Genomic DNA, 22,582 nt, shown 5'->3' with positions numbered 1-22,582 from the left:
CTCTGTCGCCCAGGCTGGAGTGCAGTGGCTGGATCTCAGCTCACTGCAAGCTCCGCCTCCCGGGTTCACGCCATTCTCCTGCCTCAGCCTCCCGAGTAGCTGGGACCACAGGCGCCGGCCACCTCGCCCGGCTAATTTTTTGTATTTTTAGTAGAGACGGGGTTTCACCGTGTTAGTCAGGATGGTCTCGATCTCCTGACCTCGTGATCCGCCCGTCTCGGCCTCCCAAAGTGCTGGGATTACAGGCTTGAGCCACCGCGCCCGGCCACAAGTCACCTTCTTTTCTGAGGGATGATTCTGGAGGGATGGGATTAGGAGCCATCCCTTATGATCAGGTATTTAAGGTAAAATTTGGCAGTGAGAGACAGTGAACTTACTAGAGAAATATGTTGGTTGATAATATTAAATAGTGAATATTTAGCGATACCTATGTGTCTGTTGTGTGATTTTTCTCTGTCAACTCAATTGCTTGAGTGTAGGCTCAGAAAAGGTGGAGAGAGGGTTCATTCCGGTTGGTGTTTTGTCATCTGGGTAGGAAGAAGGACAGTGGGAAAGGGAGCTGAAGGTGTCTACAAGAGAATCCAAGTAAGTGTCAAGTAATCAAACCAGAGTGGAACACAGTAAAGAATGGAAATTGCTTCCAGATGGAAAGGATGGTAGTGGGCAGTGGGTTGGAGAGCTAGATAAAATGAAAGTTGCTATAGGAGTCTTTGAGCAAGTGAGGTGGAAGACGGGGCATTTTTATAGAGAGGATGTTTGGGTAAGTGGCTCAGACGGTGTGCAGTTCCTGCAGATGACTGGGTGGGGCATGCAGGAGTAGGAGTGGGTTCCAGAGGTGACATGAGGAAAAAAGGCACTGAAAGAATGGGGTGCTGTATGAGGAGTTCCTGTGGATATAGAGGTCATTTGGAATGAAGGCAGGAGGTGGAGAGAAGACTGAATCAGATGCCAGCATCTCTACAAGGGATATGAGAGGTGAGGATAGTCTCAAGGCATAGACCTCAAGGGAGGAAGGGTTTTTATAAGAGTTGGGGAGTAGTAGCAGTGGGGTAATGATAATGCCAGCCTGACTTTCTGTCCCGAGAGACATGGGGAGTGTGAGAGGAACTGACTGCACTTACAGGGCTGCAGGTGGGGGTGGTTTAGGTGGGGCAGTGTCATTAGTGGGTCTCCAGGCTTCAAAAAGGAGATAGAAGTTCAGATTGGAGGTTGAGGATATGTGGATTTTTGTTGCTCAAGTCAGTGGAGTTTCCAAGACCACAATGGAAGAGTTTCGGTGGGAGAAGGGAGAGGCTGAGAGACATGGGTCAGCTTAGGAGAGATGGGGGTCTGGAAGGTAATGGATAAAAGGAAGACTTGGCATTTGAGCAGGGCCCAAAGTTAATAGTTGATGGAAAAGTGATAAGCTTAGACCTGTGTCTTTTGGAGAAGAGTGAACTCCGACGCTGTTGGTCCTAAAGTTTGCAACTTGGTGATTTGGTGACAGGTAAATCAGTTGAGATTTGGATAAGAACTCTGGATGTTGTGCACAAAAGAGATGCAGGTTAGCCCTTCAGAAGATCTTTTCAGTAGTGTCATGCCAGCAGAGAACAAGGCACTATCTGGAAAGATGTCAGGCAGCCTTTTAATTTGAGAACTGTCAATACAAGATTCCTTTCAGCCTTGGGGCGGGGAGACATGGTAGCCTAGTACAGGAAAAAGATCAAGGCATGAGACTTGAGTTCTAAGTTCAGCTCTATCACCAAGTTAACTGATCCTCAGCAAGCCATTTACCTCTTTGAGCCTTGGTTTCCCACTTACAAGTCAGGGATCCGGCTGGTTGATCTCTCATGTCTCTCTGGCTATGTGATTCTGGGAGCTGGGAGGATTATCCTGATTTTAGTTGGATCAAAGAAGGAAGAGCATATTTTTAAGTCTCTTATTTCATTTTTTTCCTCTCACAGGTCAATGTCTGGTCTGGGTCCAGTGTTCCTTCCCAAACTGTGGGAAATGGAGGCGGCTGTGTGGGAACATTGACCCCTCAGTTCTCCCAGATAATTGGTCCTGTGATCAGAACACAGGTAGAAAAGACTGGAAATGTTTTTATTCACCTTTTATTGTTCCTCCCTTTCTTTCTCTGCACTTACCCTTTAGATTAAGTACTACATAAATAAAGTTAGCACTCAATGGGTCCTTGTAGTGCTTGGGAGAGAGGAAGGATCTGCCTTTCATGTGGAGATGAATCTGGGCAGAAAAGTCTGGATGAAGATGCTCTGCAAAGTGATCTTGTGGGGAGGGGCCTGGAATCTAAATGTATGAGCACTGGTCTGCCCCTGTCAATCCTGATTAGAATATTGGTATTGGGTTTGTGGATAGGGAGGGATATAGGATATATGAGGGAAAACAGATGAGAGAGATCTGGTGCGCTTAGAATTCTAGGATGTTTGAAGCTAGTTGGAAGAGATGATGATGATCTAGTCCAGCCCAATTATTTTACAGATGAGAAAACAGAGTCTCAGAGAAATTATTCTTATGATGCTCCATAGACAGGAGCACAATCAGACATGCGGGGGTGCAAGCAGGAGTGTAGAATCTCTTTCTAGAGTATGAGGAGGCAGCATTCCTACTTTTGCTGGTTCCAGCTGCATTTCCTCCATGGGTCTTTATTCTTCTTCCTCCGTGCTGATCCCCCAGGTGCCCTTTTGGTCCACCTGCTGCATATACCAATTTCCTTCTTGTTCTCTCCCCAACCCTCATCTGCTTCTTTCTCTTTATGAGTCTCTTCCTGTCCCTTCATTCCTTCTCTCTTTCAGCAGATGTGCAGTATAATCGCTGTGATATTCCTGAGGAGACCTGGACAGGGCTTGAAAGTGATGTGGCCTATGCCTCCTACATCCCAGGATCCATCATCTGGGCCAAGCAATACGGTTACCCCTGGTAGGGCACTATGACACAGTCAGAACATCCTTCACAAACTTGGGAGAGGTAGATTCAAGCAGGGATGGAAGCAAATGGAAAACATCTGTAATTGAAATGGTTCTGGCCTTAGAAAGAGCAGGGGGTGAGAGAAAAGATAAAGTACCAAGCCTGAAGGCTTTGAAAGAGTGTTTTCTGGAGGTTTCATCGTGGAGATGATAGCTCTCTGGAAAAAAGGGTCTGATGGTGCTACCCCAGCTGGTAGAAAGAAGAGGGTGGATCTGAGGCATTTAAAAATATTGAGATTGGCCAGGTGCAGTGGCTCACGCCTGTAATCCCAGCACTTTGGGAGGCCAAGGCGGGCAGATCACCTGAGCACACAAGTTTGAGACCAGCCTGGCCAACATGGTGAAATCCCGTCCCTACTAAAAAATAGAAAAATTAACCAGATGTGGTGGCGCACGCCTGTAGTCCCAGCTACTCAGGACACTGAGGCAGAAGAATCGCTTGAACCTGGGAGGCAGAGGTTGCAGTGAGCCAAGATTGCACCACTGCACTCCAGCCTGGGTGACAGTAAGTCCTCATCTCAAAAATAAATAAAAATAGCCGGGCGCGGTGGCTCACGCCTGTAATTCCAGCACTTTGGGAGGCCGAGGCGGGCGGATCACAAGGTCAGAGGATCGAGACCACGGTGAAACCCCGTCTCTACTAAAAATACAAAAAAAAAGCCGGGCGCCTGTAGTCCCAGCTACTCAGGAGGCTGAGGCAGGAGAATGGCGGGAACCCGGGAGGCGGAGCTTGCAGTGAGCCGAGATAGCGCCACTGCACTCCAGCCTGGTGGACAGAGCGAGACTCCGTCTCAAAAAATAAAATAAAATAAAAAATAAAAAATAAATAAATAAATAAAAATATTGAGATTGAGAGATACAAAGTAAAAGGAACAAGGAAAAGTGGAATAGTTTCTTCTTTAGAGATGTCCCTAGTCGAAGATTTTGTTTTTAGGATTATGGGATGGCTCAGAAGGATAAGACCTTCACTAGGTATATTCTGAACTCCTGTATGCATTGATGGAAGTCACTTCCTCATCTGAGTCATTGAGTAGTGACCACTAGAGGGGGCTGATGGCAGAGGAATCTATTTTTTAGATCCTTTTTTTGCAAAGCGTACTGCTGACTGAGCGCAGTGACTCGCACTTGTAATCCCAGCACTTTGGGAGGTTGAGGTGGGAGGATTGCTTGAGCCCAGGAGTTTGAGATCAGTCCTGGCTATATAGTGAGACCCCATCTCTGCAAAAAAATAAAATAAACAGCTGGGTGTGGTGGCATTTGCCTGTGGTCCCAGCTACTGAGGAGGCTGAGGTGGGAGGATCACTTGCGCCTGGGAGATTGAAGCTGCAGTGAGCCATGGTTCTAACACTGCACTCCAGCCTGGGCGACAGAGTGAAACCTTGTCTCAGAAAAAAAAATCATACTGCTCTTTTCTGTGCATGTACATTGATGAGGTTGTGTTCTGTTCATCTAACCCCTTCTCTTCTGTCCCCTGCACCCAACTGTCTTCTCCAGGTGGCCAGGCGTGATAGAATGTGATCCTGACTTAGGGGAATATTTTCTTTTTACTTCCCATCTTGATTCCATGCCGGTGAGTTTCCTGGTTCAGGGTAAGAAGGAGCTCAGGCCAAAGTAATGAACAAATCCATCCTCACAGATGTATAGATAAGAGACATGGACATAACCAGCAGACACAAGTGAAAACAGATACTTAACTAGGATGACAAACACAGAGATAAGTGCTCACACATGTAATAGAAACAAACTTGTATCTAATTAAATATTTATCCACTGTCAGGACATTAGTGGTTTTGATAAATATGCTTTGGCTAGGGTTCCTGAGGTTAGAGTGGAAGAACAATTGGAACGAGGATAGAGTAGATGAGTCAGGCTTCAAGGGGGCATGTGAGGCCCAGCACCTCCTTCTGGCTAGAGGGGAAAAGCAGGGAGCAGGACAGGAGTCCATAACAGGACCATCTTTTATTTCAGTCTAAGTACCACGTGACATTTTTTGGAGAAACAGTTTCTCGTGCATGGATCCCAGTCAACATGCTAAAGAACTTCCAGGAGATGTCCCTGGAGCTATCAGGCATGGTGAGCACATCTTGGGGTTCTGTTGTGATATAGAGAAAATGAAATCTTCCTTTTATTAAACTTGATTTTCTCTCAGGCTAAGCCATGTCGGGAGAAAGTTTTGTGTCTGACCAGGTGTGCCAAGGGTGAGGTAATTCGTGAAGGACTCTTCTTGCTCCCAGGACTGCAGCAGGGCAATTATTTTTTTCAGTCCCCTTCCCTGCCTGCAGATTGGGGGCCATTCTGAAGATAAGGTTTTTCTACAGTTTAGCCAGAGCAGGTGTGGCAGAAATGAGGGCACAAATTAACTCAGGATTTCTCAGTCTCAGCACTATTGGCATTTTGGGGGTGATAATTTTTGGTTGTAGAGGGCTGTCATGGGTATCGTGGGATGTTTAGCAGCATCCCTAGGCTCCAGCGGCGTCTAACCAGCAGCAGCTCCCACCTCCACCCTCTGCCCCCTGCCTGTGGTTGTCACAACCAAAAAATTATCTCCAGCCATTGCCAGGTGCCTTCTGGAGGGCACAGTCTACCCGGTTGAGAACCATTGGATTAGCACAATCGCATTTCCTCCCTGTAGTCCAGCCTTGCAAATGAGCAGAGGCTCAGTGGCTCAGGGGCTTTAGAAAATCAAGCAATGAGTATTAAATCAAACAGCTGGATCTAAAGAAACTTATCAGAAGCTTCAAAGTGAAATCACCTGGGCTCCTATAATCCTCTTTTCAAATTTCCATGGGATTCACTTTGGAGAGGACACCAAAATGTTGGTTGAAAATATTGCTAGGGCCAGGTGTGGTGCCCCACACCTGTAATCCCAGCACTTTGGGAGGCCGAGGTGGGCAGATCGCCTGAGCTCAGGAGTTTGAGACCACCCGGGCAACATGGTGAAACCCCGTCTCTACTAAAATACAAAAAAATTGCTGGGCATGGTGCTGTGTACCTGTAGTCCCAGCAGGAGGCTGAGGCACAAGAATTGCTTGAACCAGGGAGGTGGAGGAAGCAGTGAGCTGAGATCGCACCACTGCACTCCAGCCTGGGTGACAAAGTGAGACTCTGCCTCCAAATATATACATATATATAGTTAGGAATTGGTGAGACATTTATTAGACGGAAGGGGGGTGTTATGTCTGATCCCAAAATATTAAGAATAGGAGTATCATATCAATACTAGGAACTGGAAATAAATGTTGTAGTTGAAGAGAATGTCAGATGGGTAGCAGTATGCTGGAGTCACTTTGCTAACATTTATTAGTGACTCTAATCTTTTTTTTTTTTTTTTTTGCTTTTTGAGATGGAGTCTTGCTCTGTCCCCTAAGCTGGAGTGCCGTGGCGTGATCTCAGCTCACTGCAACCTCTGCCTTCTGGGTTCAAGCAGTTCTCTGCCTCAGCCTCCCGAGGAGCTGGGATTATAGGCGACCTCTACCATGCCCAGCTAAGTTTTGTATTTTTAGTAGAGATGGGGTTTCACCATCTTGGCAAGGCTGGTCTTGAAATCCTGACCTCGTGATCTACCCAACTCAGCCTCCCAAAGTGCTGGGATTACAGGTGTGAACCATTGCACCTGGCCATTTCTCTAATCTTTAAGTCAATATTTATCATTGGCTCTAATCTTCTTCCATTTCAGAAAAAGCGCAGAAATGACTGCAGCCGGAAACTGGGGGTGGCCCTGATGATGGCTCGAGAGGCAGAACAGATCAGCATTCAGGTGGGAGGGTGTTCAGACCACACCCATTCCTTTCCCTGCTCTTATACAAGTGGGATTCTTTCTCAGTCCAGACAAAGACGGTTTGTGCTAGGGGCCATCCTACCTCCATATTTCACTTCAGGTTTCAGATATAAGTGCCCTAACCTCTCTTTTCTGTGGAGTCAGTTTTTATGCTCAAATTCTGTTGGTGAGGGTGGGATGGAGAGTAAAAAACAGTGAAAATTTCACCTCCCAATTTCCCTGATTTTTTGAATTAGAAACAAACTGGAAATAGAGATTATAATTAGTTAATCTCCATAAAAGGTCAGATAAGCCTAATGTGTAATTTCACGTGGAAATGGTATGGAAAATGAGGGCTGAGCAGGGGGCTCACGCCTGTAATCCTAGCACTTTGGGAGGCTAAAGCGGGTGTATCCATTGAGTCCAGGAGTTCAAGGCCAGCCTGGGCAACACAGCAAAACCCCATCTCTACAAAAAATACAAAAATTAGCCAGGCATAGTGGTGCATGGCCTGCAGTCCCACATATTTGGGAGGCTGAGGCAGGAGGATCATTTGAGCCTGGGATGGCGAGGTTGCAGTGAGTAAAGATTGTACCACTGCACTCCAGCCTGGGTGACAGAACAAGACCCTGTCTTTTTGGTATGGAAAATGAATCAGAATTTCATCATAACTAAATTCCAGAAGACAGAAGGCAAAAGCTGCCCCTGAGAAGGTAGTGGATGATGCTTTTGTTTCTTGGTTCACTTAGGAACGGGTTAACTTGTTTGGTTTCTGGAGCCGATTCAATGGATCTAACAGTAATGGGGAAAGAAAAGGTAGGATAAATGGAAGCCGAGGACTGGAGAGGGATGGGAGGGATTCTTTCATGAGGGCAGCAGCCCATGTTTTTCTTTATTTTATGTTCTCTGTCATCAATAGGAGACTCTTGGCCGGGTGCGGTGGCTCAAGCCTGTAATCCCAGCACTTTGGGAGGCCGAGACGGGCGGATCATGAGGTCAGGAGATCGAGACCATCCTGGCTAATACGGTGAAACCCCGTCTCTACTAAAAAATACAAAAAACTAGCCAGGCGAAGTGGCGGGCGCCTGTAGTCCCAGCTACTCGGGAGGCTGAGGCAGGAGAATGGCGTAAACCCGGGAGGTGGAGCTTGCAGTGAGCTGAGGTCTGGCCACTGCACTCTAGCCTGGGTGACAGAGCGAGACCCCGTCTCAAAAAAAAAAAAAGACTCGTGAATGTCATTGACCCAGTATCCAGGATGGATGGGCAGATGAGAGAGGAATGGAAGAAACAGGATGGGGAGGGAGGGTATATTGAATAGTGATGGACTTTGAAAAGGGTGGAAATGTGATAATCTGGGATCACATTTTATGGAGAAAATAACACTTGCACACAAAAGGCACAGTTAGAAGACAGATTCTCTGTGATCAGCTTCATTAACTCACTATTTTATGGTATGAATGATTTAGCCTTTCCTTCCTTTTCCTGTTCTAGACTTACTGCCCTCTGGTTTGTACAGCCCAGGATCCTGCTTGGAGAAAAAGGAGGAGGAGGAAGAGTTGGAAAAGAAGGAAGCAGAGAAAACAGTAAGATAAGCTTTAATTTCAGTTTTTATTTTTATAGAGATGGAGTTTTGCCAGGTTGCCCAGGCTGATCTCAAACTCCTGGGCTTAAGCAGTCCTCCCACCTCAACCTTCCAAAGTGCTGGGATTACAGGCATGAGCCACCACACTTGGCCAAGATTAGCTTTAAAAATTGTTTAGATGGTTGGGCACGATGGCTCATTCCTGTAATCCCAGCACTTTGGGAGGCCAAGATAGGCGGATCATGAGTTCAGGAGATCGAGACCATCCTGGCTAACACAGTGAAACCCCATCTACTGAAAATACAAAAAATTAGCCGGGCGTGGTGGTGGGCACCTGTAGTCCCAGCTACTCGGGAGGCTGAGGCAGGAGAATCGCTTGAACCCGGGAGGTGGAGCTTACAGTGAGCCAAGACCGTGTCACTGCACTCCAGCCTGGGCAACAGAGCGAGACTCCATCTCAAAAAAAAAGAAGAAAAATTATTTAGACAAGGATCTTGGGGGTTTCCTTTTAGGAGCTTCCTATAACGATCTCGTTAGCATGGACTTACATTTACTAAGGAGCCATCCTGCCCCTGCCTTGAGGGAGCCCCAATTGTCGGATATTTGGGGGTTTCTAGATCTCTTCTTTCCTCTTTATTCTCTAATTTCCCACATCTCTAGGAACTTCTTTCTTGAATATAATCTCAGTTCCTACTATATTTATTTGACTTTTTGGGGAGCAATTCAGAGAATAGCAGTTGTTTCTACTCCTTTCTCCCCTACGTGGACCTGGAGGATTTTCATTCACTTGTTTTCTTAGCATCTGTTTTCCAGGTATAGGAAATATATATTTTCACTTTTTCTTCTAATTTTTAATTTAGCAATTTTATCATACTCGTGGCCTAGCTTTATTTCCTTCTTTTATGCCTAAAGCCTTGCATTAATGAATACCAACAGACTGGGAAAGTGACCACACATTTTTCTCTGTGTTGTCATAAATTTAAACAATATCAGGCTCACAGAAGCTACTTTGATTCCCCAAAGCTCACCTGTCATTCTGTAGCATCCTTCTCTATTAGAAACAGCTAGGGGCCTTAATTTATCATTTTTTTTAAACTTTCTCTACCATCCTCAGGACCCAACTTTGCCCATTCGTAAGCAAGTCAAAATACAGACCCAAAAAACCAAGCCAAGAGGTAAGCAGGCCAGCTGGAAATGGGGCACATCCACAGTTAAGGCAGGGAAGTGGTAGAGAGGGAGTCTGCAGGTAGCTGGACCTCACTGCCCGTCTCAGTGCCAGGACCTGAGAAAACAGGCAACACTCACCCATAGTGTCAGTGGGGAGCTGGAGCCCCCTTCCTTCTCTGTACTGAATTATAAAATCTGAGGTGAAAGATAGAAGGTTTTAAGTTCTTAGCCAAGAAGGATGGCTTCCTGGAGAAGGTAGACTCTGAGGAGAACTGTAAAGAGAAGAAGATCCAGGGGGTAAAAGAAAAAAAGAGAGAATTTGGGGAAAAAGATGTTGAAAAAGAGCCAGAGGCCACCAGGAGAACTCACTAGATTGAGACTGAGCAGAAGATGTGGGGCACGGCAGAGACTCAATGTGCAGCGTCCATCTGCCCTTGCCGAGTTGTCATTTAGAGAGAAATAAGCACATTTCCCTCATGACTGGGACTTGGGGGTGATGCAGGCACAGCAGATGGCCGAGGCAGGACACTGCAGAGGAAGATAATGAAGAAATCTCTGGGCAGGAAATACACAGCTCCTCCTGCACTCAGAATGGGAAGGAAAGAAGGCCAAGGGAATTCAGATTCTGACCAGCCAGGTAAGGCTCAAGACCTTGGAAAAACTAAGGCGAATGAGGTACCTGTCAGCATTTCCCCTCCCTGAATCATTTCTTAACCAATTTACAGCTTTTCATTACTTTACAGAATGAATGAAAATTAGAATGAAAGAGCATGTCGGACTGCACCCAGCACACACTATAGAAACAGAATGATTCCTGATTTGATTTAGCCCAGGGGCAGGAGAGTAGTAGAAGAGAAGTAACACTCAGTATTGCCAAGGTCTGGCTAAAGAGATACTTCCATGCCTGCTCCTTTAAATTTTTTTCAATACCTCTCTCACTGGATGTTCCCATTTTAGATATCAGAAAACGGAGGCTCAAAGGATTTAAAAATTGCTCAAGGCTGGTGACTAGCATAGGGCAGACAGCTTGACTCTCTTTCTGATCCCAAAGTCCATATTCTTTGTATTGAGAAAGGTCATCTTTTCCAGAGATTTTTTGGAAATAGAGATTGTGGAGTTTGACTTATAAACAGTAAGGACAGGCTGACCTAATAGGACTCTCGGCTTTGTCACCTTCTCATTTAGGCCCTAAGAAAAAATTTAAAGCTCCCCAGAGCAAGGCCTTGGCAGCCAGCTTTTCAGAGGGAAAAGAAGTTAGAACAGTGCCAAAGGACTTGGGCATATCAGCATGTAAGGGGGCCTGCCCCTCAGCTGCAAAAGAAGAGCCAAGACCCCAGGAACCCCTGACCCAGGAGGCTGGACGTGTTCCCCTTGAGGACGAAGCCTCCAGTGATCTGGACCTGGAGCAACTCATGGAAGATGTTGGGAGAGAGCTGGGGCAGAGCGGGAAGCTGCAGCACAGTGACAGTGATGGCGAGGACTTCCCTGTGGCGCTGTTTGGGAAGTAGCTGGTGCTCCTGTGCTCCCTTCTTTTCTCTCTTCTCTGGGACGCAGGAGGGAGAAGTGGCTAAGTGCTGGGGCTGTTCATTGGCTACGAGGTTCAAGTGTGTGTTGTGCTGTTTCTTTGTTAATAAAGCAGGTTGCGGTCTACTGGCTTGGCTGGTCTCTAACTGCCCCCTGTTGGCTGCTCGCCCTCCTTGGTGTCACTGTGGTACGTCACTGCTTCTGGCGGGAGCCTGCACAATGCAGGCATCTGGGGAAGGCAGTGAGACCTGAGTCCTGAGAGGACATCGAAAAGGGCAGATCTGGATTCAGATCTGGCCTTAGCATCTCACTAGCTACCTCTGTGGCCTGGGGAAAAACATGTTCACCATCCTGGTTCTGCTCTTCATCTTCCAGCGAGTGCATCTTCTACCTTATAGGGTTGTGAATGATGTCAAATGAGGTGATACTCTTGTTGTCACCATAGGGAAGACTGATCGGATTTGAGGGCAGGCTTTGGGTTTGGGCTGTCTACCAAGGTTTGGGGACTCATGTTCCCTGGCCCAAGGAAGTCACTAAAAAAAGTACTAGAGGAAGGGTCTTGGGTGTGAGTTCTCTGTTAGAGTTCATTTTCACTGGGAGGGACAGGAGTTGAAGGTGATGTCATCTTACACACATTCAGGTCAGTTTTGGGGTTACTTTTAGTTTTATGGGCCAGAGCTGGGAAGGTGAAGAGAGAGTTGGAGTAGATGGCTTTGTTTCTGTCAGTTCTTTGGCTGGCCTCTGAGTCATCTGTATGGCCTTGGTTATTGTTGGAAGCTGTGGCCCTTCCCATTGGAACTGTAGTGTACTCTAAAAAGGTCATTGTGCAGTCTTTTTTTACTTGTTTTAATGGATTCCGATTTTAAAAAATAGTTTTGAAGACAATCTTTTTAAATTTGTTACTTTATTGTTGATATACATTTTTAACTAGCAATGGCATCTCACTCCATTATCAAAGCTGGCGCTGAACTCTTGGGCTCATTCTGTTCTGCCTCAGGCTTCAGAGTAGCTGGGATTACAGGCCTGCGCCACTGTGCCTGGCCTCACTGTTCGGTCTTGAGAGGGCTGTCCATCGGTTAGGCCTTTAAGACAGAGTACAGAGTCTCGTTCTGGGGGCTCTTGAGGGGATGGTGGCTGGGAGGTACTCTGGGTGAGGTGGAGCTGGAGAGGGCAAGGGAGGCATAGACGATGCCGTCGTCCTGGGCGAGAACCCAGAGAGAAAGGGTTAGACAGTGGAGATGGAGCTGTCCCCATCTTAGCAACAAGCCTACAATCTGACTCTCCTGCCCACACCACACTCCCCCTCTCCCTTCCACCCCACTTTCTCCAGGCTTCTCTAATTCCTTCAGGCCCTGGTCTGACTGCTTACCTTGGGATTTAGCTTGGGATCTGTATTTTGTCCTAGGAATAAAAAGCAAGGTGTGCCAAGGTCAGGTGGTGTGACAACCAGGGGAGAGAGATGGGCAGGGGGCTCTAGGAGTGAGGTTATCTGCTAGGTCAGGACCAGGGTCACGTGGGGGCAAGAGGCAAGGAATGGAAAGAAGAAAACACTGAGAGGGGCACAGACCCAGGTAGTGGGTGTTTGGGGAAACAGGAAGGGCCAGGGGTAGAAAATGGGGAAGGATGGTGGTAAGGACTCACCTTCATTCCTGATATTCTCATATGGCTCCTCTGTGTTTTGGAAGGGTTCCCTGTATGGGAACAAGAGGATAGGAAATATGTTAGAGGCTGGGCATTTAAGACATGGGCTGGGTGGTGGCACCTGTAATCCCAGCACTTTGGGAAACTGAGGCAGGTGGCCATTGCTTGAGCCCAGGAGTACAAGACCAGCCTGGGCAACATAGCGAGACCCTGTCTTTATAATAAATACAAAAACTAGCCGACGTAGTAGTGTGCGCCTATGGTCCAGGCTACTCAGGAGGCTGAGGTGGGAGGATCGCTTAAGCCCAGGAGCTCAAGGCTGTGAGCTATGATTGCGCCACTGCACTCCAGCCTGGGTGACAGAGCGATATCCTCTCTCAAAAATAAAAAAAAAAAGAAAAAAGAATTATGACACGTGTTAGGGGCTGGTTTTCTTTGGGGAGTGCTCTGCAACCTGTCCACCCTGCTCAGGATGGGTGTGAAGGTTTTAGACTCAGAGGAGGCTGCTTGGAAGAGGAATTAGGGTCAATTTGTGTGTGGTCCAGCAGAGGTCCCTCGGTGCTCAGTGAGTTGGGTTCTTCTAGGGAAGCTGCTTGTATGAGAGGAACACGGAGAAGAAAAATAGGAAAGGTCAATCCTTGCTTTCTCTCTGCTGGCGTTGCCTTGGCTACAACTGGGAGAAGCAAACCAATTGTGTAAATTTCAGGTCTTCTGATCAGGGGCTCAGGCTGGGTGAATGGATGGAGAAGGAACCTGGTGAGGGACAGGAGAAGGGCAGCTGACAAAAGCCAGCGCAGGAGAAAGGGCAGGGGTGATGCTTTCTTCCAGCAGGAGACCTACGGCCATGGAAAGGAGGGGCCAGAGGAAAGGAAAGAGAGGCAGGAGGGTGGAGAGGAAGAGCCCAGAAAAAGGAAAAGTGAGGCCCTAGCCTGGAGAGGGGAGCAAGGCAGAGGCTGGTGAGTCCCTCCTGAGCACACACAGGTGGGGAGAGGAGCTGGAGGCAGAGGAAGCCTGGGTCCCCAACCGCACATTCAGCAGGGGAACAGGACAGATTGAATGAGAGCAGACGATATGGAAAAGCTGGAAGATCCAGGCTGAGAGGAAGCAGGTGAAGAGCAGGAAAAGCTTAGTAACACCAGGAAAGGCAGGCAGAGGGCACAGATGGGCACTCCAGAAAAGAGACTCTAAGTGTTCGTGCTGGAACCCGGAGTCCACTAGTCTAGTATTTAGGGGACAGAAACCCCGAGGTCAAGAGCCTGGCCCCTAGAGGACAAAGGAGGACGAGGATGGGTAAGTTGGGGATGCAACAACGGCTGTGGCAGGCTGGGTTTGTGGGGTTCTTAGCAGCACATTCCCTGTTTCCCAAACCAGGCCACTGCCTGTACATGCACCTCCCCACCCCCCTGGGGAGGCCCAGCACTCACCTGGCTGGGGTTGTGGCTTTAGTCCGCTGCTGACCTGTAGGGGGACCGACAGTGAGTCAGGATGGCATCTGGGTGATGGCAGTCTCCATCCCACCTTCTGTGCTGCGCCCTAGGCTGAGGCCCTCCTTAGAGGGACCAGCTGCTCCACCCAAACCAATCAGGAAGGGCCTGGGACTCAGCCAGCACCCTGAGGTCCCCACCTGTCCTCCCTGTTCTCCACGTCACCTCCTGAGACCCCCTCACCCTGACCCCCTCCCTCGGTTTCTTTCTCTGTTGAGCTCTCTGCTCAGTCCCAACCTGGCTCCCTCCACCACTGAGCCCTCACCCAGCCACTTCTCCCCTCCCCTCCCCTTCCCTTGACATTGGCACCCTACCCCCACTTCCTCCAGGTCCTCAGGGAGACCACACCTGTGCTTTCCTTCTAGGTGGCATCTAGGTCTGCCCTCCAGGCTTGGGAGCTTCGCACTTGGGACTCATGTTTGTGGCTGTTGAAGTTCTGTTGCCACCACTAGGCCTCCTCTGGCTGGTCCCATCCTGAATCCTCTGCTGCCTCTCCCACTGTACCCTGCCCATCCTGTCCCCCTGGCATCCTTGCAGTGTTTCCCAAGCACTGGGCTCCTGGTTCACAGACATCCCCTCTACCATCCAACCTCTTCCCAGAAGGGCTTCACATCCACAGAGACACCCTCTGAACCCAGGCCTCGAGGTACCCCTCAACTCCAGGGACCTCCCCTTCCACTTCTACAGGACTTTTTTTTTTTATGTTGAGACTGGGAACTCTGAAATACTAATTGCTAGTATCATTTCCATTCTGCAACTTTCTCTCCTTCCAGTACTCTTCTGTCCCTCTGTTTTTCCCCTCTCTCTGAAACTTAAACAGGTTATATTTTATTTTACTTATGGTAAAAAAAAAATGCTAGAATTCACTTTTAATCACGTGTACAGTTCAGTAGTGTTAAGTGTATTCACATTGTTATGAAACATCTCCAGAACCTTTTTATCTTGCAAAACTGAGACTATTTTAAAGAATCCCCACTCCCTCCTCCCTGCAGCTTCTGACAACCACCATTCTACTTTCTGTTCCTATTAATTTCATATCTCTAGGTACCACCGAAAAGCAGAATCATACAATATTTGTCATTTTGTAACTGCCTTATTTCACCTAGCATAATGTCTTCCAGGTTTGTTTATACTGTAATATGTGTCGGAATTTCTTTCTTTCTTTTTCTGTTTTCTTTTTTCTTCTTTTTTTGAGACAGAGTTTTGCTCTTGTCACCCAGGCTGGAGTTCTGTGGTGTGATCTAGGCTCACTGTAACCTCTACCTCTTGGGTTCAAGCGATTCTCCTGCCTGAGGCTCCCACATAGCTGAGATTACAGACGCCCACCACCAGGCCTAGCTAAGTTTGTATTTTTAGTAGAGACAGGGTTTCACCATGTTGGTCATGCTGGTCTCGAACTCCTGACCTCAGGTAATCCACCCACCTCGGCCTCCCAAAGTGCTGGGATTACAGGTGTAAGCCACTGCACCTGGCCCAGAATTTCTTTTAAAGACTGAATAATATTCCATTATATGTATAAACCACATTTTGTTCATCCATTCATTCGTCGATGGACATCTGGGTTGCTTCCACCTCTTGGCCGTTGAAAATAGTGTTGCTGTCAACATGGGTGTATAAATATTTCTTCAAGACCTTTCTTTTCAGTTCTTTTGGGCATGTACCCAAAAGTGGGATTGCTGGATCATATGGTAGCTTTATTTATTTGTTTGTTTGTTTATTTATTTATTTATTTTGAGATGAAGTCTCACTCTGTCACCCAGGCTGGAGTGCAGTGGCACAATCTCAGCTCACTGCAACCTCTGCCTCCTGGGTTCAAACGATTTACCTGCCTCAGCCTTCCGAGTAGCTGGGACTACAGGTGCCTGCCATCACACCCAGCTAATTTTGTATTTTTAGTAGAGATGGGGTTTCACCATGTTGGCCAGGCTGGTCTCAAACTCCCGGCCTCAGGTGATCCACCTGCCTCAGCCTCCTAAGGTGCTGGAATTTGAGGAGTGAGCCACCACTCCTGGCCTTTATTTTTAAATTTTTGAGGAAAATTAAATATTTTTTTAATATGATTTATTCTATATCATTTGCACTATTTTATACCCCCATCAACAGTGCACGAGGACCCCAATTTCTTCACATTCTTCCCAACGCTTGTCATTTACACACTTATTTATTTTTAATAGTAGCTATCCTTCTGGGTATAAGGAGATAGCTCTCTGTGGTTTTGATTTGCATTTCTCTGATGAATAGTTGGCCATTTTCATCTGCTTGTTGGCGATTTGTGTACTGTCTTAGTCTATTTTGTGCTGCTAATATATATAAGAATATCTGAGCCTGTATAATTTATAAAAAACAAATTTATTTCTTCTGTTGGACAAGAGTTTGCTGAAAAGTAAAACAAAGCAAAACAAAAATTATTTCTCACAGTTCTGGAGGCTGGGAAGTCCAAGATCAAGGTGCCAGCAACTTGCTTTTTTCTGTGTTTTCCAGAGGGGAGGATTACTGTGCCCTCACATGGCAGAAGATCACAAGACAGTGAACCCACTCCTGAAATCCCTTTTTATAATGTCATTAATCCTTTCGTCTGGCAGAGCCATCATGATCTAAGCACCTTCCAAAACACTCTACCTCCCAGTTGTCACACTGGGGACTAACTATCATCCCCGGAGAAATGTCTGTTAAAATCCACTGCCCACTTTTAAATTGGGTTGATTTTTTTGTTGTTGAATTGTAGGAGTTTTTATATATTTTGGATATTCACTCCTTATTAGATATATAATTTGCAAATATTTTCCCTATTCTGTAGGTTGCCTTTGGATTCTTTTGATTGCGTCCTTTAACGAAAAAACATGTTTAAGTTTAATGTGGTCCTATTTGTCTATTTTTTCTTTTGTGGCTTGTGCTTTTGGTATCACAGGCAAGAAATTATTGCCAAACTCAATGTCATGAGGCTTTTTCCCTATGGTTTGGGGTCTTACTTTTAGGTCTTTAATCCATTTGGAGTTAAATTTTGTGTATGGTATAAGATAAGGATCCAACTTCATTCTTTGGTGTGGATATTCAGTTTTCCAATGCCATTTGTTGAAGAGATTGTCCTTTGCCCATTAAGTGCTCTTGGTACCCTTGTCAAGTCTTTTGACCATATGCACAAGGGTTTATTTCTAGACTCTGTATTCTATTCCATTGGTATATTGATCTATCTTTTTTTTTTTTTTCGATTCAGCTCCTTCTTTTTTTTGAGATGGAGTCTCACTCTGTCACTCAGGCTGGAGTGTCAATAGCACAATCTCAGCTCACTACAACCTCCACCTCCCAGGTTCAAGTGATTCTTGTGCCCGGCTCATGGTGTGTAATTCTTTTGCCGTGCTGTTGAATATGGTTTGTTATTATTTTGTTGAAGATTTTTACATCTATATTCATCAGGGTTATCGCTCTGTAGTTGTTTTTTTTTCGTCTTGTAGTGTCTTTGTCTGGCTTTGGTATCATGGTAATGCTGACCTCACAGAATAAGCTTGGAAGCGTTCCAGCTGCCTTTTGTCATTATCCCACTGTACCTGTTCTTAGACTTCATTGAACTCTTATCCCTTGATAATCTACTTTTCTACAGATTATTCAGACTCCCTGCTGACCCCTCTGCTCTCCATTCCTGCCTTCTCACTAGCTCCTTGACCTGTAATCTCCTGTCTCTCTGCCACACTTAGCTGGCAAATCTCTAATCCTGGGGGTGTCTTATGGCAGAAATGCTATTTGATTACCCAATATCTATTCAATTATTCTTAGTTACAGAAAATTGATTTTATTTGGAGTGGGAGGATTCCCCCTACAGATAGCTGTGGGATATATGACCAAATTCTAGCCAATAAGATAAACTGGGGTGGGGGGAATCGGCTGTGTGGAGAGGGCTGGGGGCTTTCACACGTGAAGTTGTTAGGTCTTTCAGGAAGACTCTTTAAAAGGGAACAGATAGTTGAGGCATAGTGGTTTTTTTTTTTTTTTTTTTTTTTTCCCCTTTCTTCCTTTCTCCTATTTTTTGCCAGGAACCCAGAAATAGTGGCTAGAATCCTTGCAGCCATCTTGGGCTATGAGGCAACCTTGGGGACAGAAGCCAGCATCAGGGCTGGTAAATCAGAAAGGTAGGAACCTGAGTATCTAAGAACAGTGATGTGCTGTCTGCTTCCAGTCTGTTTACAAGAGGAAAAAATAACCCAGCTCTGTCTTGTTTAAGCCACTGTTACTTCTGGTCCCTGGTGGTAGCAACTGACAACAATTCCTGACCAACAAAAATCACTACGGTCTCAAAATCTGAATGGTTGACTACTGCTGGGGGAAAATGCGTCATGCACAATGCTGCTATCATAGATTTACAGTTTCTCATCTGAGCTGAATCCTCAAACTCCACTTCCCGTTTCCTCAGTGATTATGTCAAACTTTCTCTTCAATTCCCTGACCCTCTTACTCATTCTCAGGAGAAAAACGCTGTGGTTTTTGTTCTGCAGAATTTAAAAAAAAAAAAAAAAATTAAGTGGTTGATTTTAATTTTTTTTTTTTTGAGACAGAGTCTCGCTCTGTTGCCCGGGCTGGAGTGCAGTGGTGTGATCTCAGCTCACTGCAGCCTCGACTTCCTGGATTCAAGCGCTTCTCATGCCTCAGCCTCCCAAGTAGCTGGGATTACAGGGGCACACCACCATGCCCAGCTAATTTTTGTATTTTTAGTAGAGAAAGGGTTTCACCCTGTTGACCAAGCTGGTCTTGAACTCTTGACCTCAAGTGATTCGCCTGCCTCAGCCTCCCAAAGTGGTGGGATTACAGGCGTGAGCCACCGTGCCTGGCCAGATTTTAATATTTTAATCCATGGCTTTGGGGCTTGGTCATACTGAAGAAGACTGTCTCTACTCCTTGATTATGAAATAATCTCACATTTTCTTCTGGTACTAGGGTTATTTTTTTTCTCATTTAAATCTTTGATCCCTGTGGAATTTATTTTGGTACAAATTATGAGTTAAGGAGATAATGTTGTTTTTTCTGAGATGGCTACTGAATAGTTCCAGCACCATTCATTGAATTACTCATCTTTCCCCATTGATAAGAAACCTTTTAACCAACTAAATTCCCACATATATTTGGGTCTCTTTTCATTCTGTTATACTTACATTTTCCTCTTTTCTTCCATTACTTTATCTGTGTATGAATATGCCAATATCATACCATTTTGTCTTTTGTTTTAAATGTATTCATACGATGGTGCTCCCATGAGAGCCAGTGTTCCCTGGTTTAATGCCTACTGTTTAGTCATTCTAAGTGCTTATGCTCCTGTGGCACACCCTCTGCTAGATCTATTCTAAACACAGTACATTTAATCATCAGGACAACCCCACGTAGGTACCATCTTCACTCCCTTTGCCATGAGGAAATTGAGGTGCACAGCCTTTGTACCAGCAAGCCTGTTTCCCTGGTGAGGGTGTGAGGCCAGGATCTGACTGCAGGCAGCCCCGACCCCGTGCTCCTCCCCTCTGTGCTTTCATAGCTGATAGAGCAAATCTCCTTGCACTCTATTACCCAGACTGGAGTGCAGTGGTATGATCTCAGTTCATTGCAACTTCTGCCTCCTGAGCTCAAGCAATTCTCCCACCTCAGCCTCTCCAGTAGTTGGAACTACAGGTGCGTACCACCACACCTGGCTAAGTTTTGTATTTTTAGTAGAGACAGGGTTTCACCACATTGGCCAGGTTGGTCTCATGCTCCTGGGCTCAAGTGATCCACCCAGCTTGGCCTCCCAAAGTACTGGGATTACAGGCATGAGTGGGAGCCATCACGCCCAGCCCATTGCAAACGTTCTTGATGGTAACTTCAGATCAGGTTTGGAGGATGTTGGGGTGGAACTCATTAATGCCTCAGGCCTTGTCCTCTCTTTTGAACTGTAAATGTGTACTCTGAGTTTCCAATGGACAACTCTGCTGAGATGCCACACGTGGATCCCCAGTGTAACGGATCACAAATTAAACGAGGCATTGTTCCCCTCCAAGCTTGATCTCTTCCTCTCTTCATCATTGTACTTGGTGATTTCATTACAGCCTCATCCACTCAAATGGAAACAAGGCTTATTCCTGCTCCCTTGCCCCTACACCAATCTAACAATCAACTTATTTATTTATTTATTGAGATAAGGTTTTGCTCTGTCACCCAGGCTGGAGTACAGTGGCACAGTCACAGCTCACTGCAGCCTCGACCTCCCAGGCTCAAGCAGTCTTCTCACTTCAGCCTCTGGAGTAGCTGGGACCACAGGCGCACGCCACCACAGCCAGCTAATTTTTGTATTTTCTGTAGATATGGGATTTTGCCAAGTTGCCCAGGCTGGTCTTGAACTCCTTGGCTCAAGAGATTATCCTGCCTCGGCCTCCCTAAGTGTTGATATTATAGGCATGAGCCACCCTGACCAGCCAACCAAATGTCTTTATAAAAAAAATTTTTTTTTATTATTTTTATATTTATTTAGAGATAGTTTGCTCTGTCTCCCAGGCTGGAGTGCAGTGGTGAAATCATAGCTCATTGTAACCTTAAACTCCTGGGCTCAAGCAGTCTTCACATCTCAGCCTCCCAGTAGCTGGTACTACAAGCACAGGCTACCATGCCCAGCTAATTTTTTTTTTTTTTTTTTTGAGATGGAGTCTCGCTCTGTGGCCCAGGCTGGAGTGCAGTGGCCGGATCTCAGCTCACTGCAAGCTCTGCCTCCCGGGTTTACACCATTCTCCTGCCTCAGCCTCCTGAGTAGCTGGGACTACAGGCGCCTGCCACCTCGCCCGGCTAGTTTTTTGTATTTTTTAGTAGACACGGGGTTTCACCGTGTTAGCCAGGATGGTCTCGATCTCCTGACCTCATGATCCGCCCGTCTCGGCCTCCCAAAGTGCTGGGATTACAGGCTTGAGCCACCACGCCCGGCCCATAATTTTCTATATTTTTTTTTGTAGAGACAGGGTCTCCCTGTGTTGCCCAGGTTGGTATCAAACTCCTGGGCTCAAGAAATTCTCTTGCCTCAGCCTCCCGAAATGCTGGGATTACAGGCGTGAGCCACCGCACTGCACCTCACCTCTTTGGTTTTATTACTTAATCTTTTCCAGGATCTGGCCCTTTCCCTCTCTCCACCTCACCCCTGCACTGCACTGACCCAGCCTGGCCCACCTCTGGCCACTCCTTCACAGACTGAGGTCTCTCACGGGAGCTGAGGTCACCCTTTACTGCTTCACGCTGCCTCTGGGGTTGGAGGCTCTTGGGTGTGATTTCCAAGATCCCCTCCTCTCCTGCCTCCTCCACCAGCACTGAGATTCCTACAGCTCCTGGAATGGTTTCCTTCACCCGCACGGAAAGTGAGTCACCTCTACACCACCCTCACCACTTGCCAGGCTAATTCTTTTTCTTCTTTGAGACTTTTGCATATATCACCTCCTCTGGGAAGTCCTCTCTCTCTGATTACCTCTCCTTCCTCCCACCCTTATTAAGTGCTGCCATAGTTCTTTCTCAATGAAGCAATTAGTCCTTAAGGCAACTGACAACCCCACACCCCTAGTTCACTGAGAGCAGTCTATGGTTTATGCTTTATCTACTTTGCTTCTCCAGTTTCAAGCCAGGCCGTGGCAGGTGGGCAGTCGGCCAGTGCCTGCTGAGCTCAGCCTACTTCCGTTCTCTTCTGCTCTCTCTGTCCTTTTGCCACGGGAGACCCCCCCCCTCCCCAGGAACCTTCAGGGGAGGTAGATGCATGATGACTGAGAGAGAACTGGGTGGGGATCGGCTGTGTGAAAAGGGCTGTGGGCTCTCTCACGTGACCCTGCCCCGCCCCACTGCAGGAGCCTCACAAATGCAGACAACCCAGCACAGGCCATGAAGTTGGCCTCGGTGGGCTTGAGGGAGGCAGGCTTGAGGGGAGCAGGCAGGGTCTGCATATTTCAGAAGCCCCATAGCTGCAGGTAGGCTCTGAGAAACCCCCAGATGGGAGGCTTGGGGAAAGGGTAGGTCCTGGGCACTTACCTTTCCTTCTCCTCCACCTGAGAAGGTAGATCAGTCCCAAAATCATGATTCCAAGCACAGCGACAGCCACTGTCACCCCCACGGCAGTTTTCAGACTTAGGTGCCAAGAGTCTGAGTGTCGTTTGCCCTGTGTGACCCTGAGGCTGGCTGTGGTGGTTGCGCTACTGGGCCTCCGGGTGGTGGTCATGCTGCTGGGCCTCTGGGTGGTGGTCGTGACAGCTGGGGAGAGATGAGGAATGAACAGACCCTCCCCTGGGGGTGCAGGGTGTCTGGGTGAAAGGCATGGTGTGCTGCTTTCTAGGTTGGGGGACATTAGTGGTGAGGGAGCTCCTCTCTGAAGCCCACACAGGGAGCGGGGGACAGGGTGACATGCTAACAGCTTTCAATGCAGACGACTCAGTTCATTTTATATTATTTTTCCCTCCCCTCCCCCCTCCCCTCCCCCCTCCCCCTC

The 22,582-nt window shown here is 47.1% G+C and overlaps 2 protein-coding genes across 3 annotated transcripts in view; one reads left to right on the top strand and one right to left on the bottom strand.

Moving 5' to 3' along the window:
* ZCWPW1 (zinc finger CW-type and PWWP domain containing 1) overlaps positions 1-11,117 on the top strand; it is a 28,265-nt gene extending 17,148 nt beyond the window's left edge. The window contains exons 9-18 of the mRNA XM_023197228.2: positions 1,944-2,060; positions 2,793-2,916; positions 4,458-4,533; positions 4,932-5,036; positions 6,640-6,720; positions 7,470-7,536; positions 8,212-8,303; positions 9,417-9,477; positions 9,972-10,106; positions 10,655-11,117. Of these exons, the coding sequence (XP_023052996.1) occupies positions 1,944-2,060; positions 2,793-2,916; positions 4,458-4,533; positions 4,932-5,036; positions 6,640-6,720; positions 7,470-7,536; positions 8,212-8,303; positions 9,417-9,477; positions 9,972-10,106; positions 10,655-10,977 (1,181 nt within the window). The 3' untranslated portion in view covers positions 10,978-11,117. The remainder of the gene's footprint in view (positions 1-1,943; positions 2,061-2,792; positions 2,917-4,457; positions 4,534-4,931; positions 5,037-6,639; positions 6,721-7,469; positions 7,537-8,211; positions 8,304-9,416; positions 9,478-9,971; positions 10,107-10,654) is intronic.
* Positions 11,118-11,880: 763 nt separating this feature from the next.
* Positions 11,881-22,582, bottom strand: part of LOC111530167 (paired immunoglobulin-like type 2 receptor alpha) — a 27,241-nt gene continuing 16,539 nt past the window's right edge. The window contains exons 4-8 of one of the 2 annotated variants that reach the window (XM_026456648.1): positions 22,129-22,347; positions 14,059-14,103; positions 12,635-12,684; positions 12,363-12,394; positions 11,881-12,192 (exon numbers count right to left, since the gene is read on the bottom strand). In XM_026456648.1, the coding sequence (XP_026312433.1) occupies positions 12,371-12,394; positions 12,635-12,684; positions 14,059-14,103; positions 22,129-22,347 (338 nt within the window). In that variant the 3' untranslated portion in view covers positions 11,881-12,192; positions 12,363-12,370. The remainder of the gene's footprint in view (positions 12,193-12,362; positions 12,395-12,634; positions 12,685-14,058; positions 14,104-22,128; positions 22,348-22,582) is intronic. The other variant, XM_026456647.1, reaches the window with a different exon arrangement.

The sequence above is a fragment of the Piliocolobus tephrosceles genome, chromosome 8, assembly GCF_002776525.5.
Source record: "Piliocolobus tephrosceles isolate RC106 chromosome 8, ASM277652v3, whole genome shotgun sequence".
NCBI classification, from domain to species: Eukaryota; Metazoa; Chordata; class Mammalia; order Primates; family Cercopithecidae; genus Piliocolobus; species Piliocolobus tephrosceles.
The sequence above is the reverse complement of the archived record's forward strand: the minus strand, read 5'-3'. Positions and strand labels throughout refer to the sequence as shown.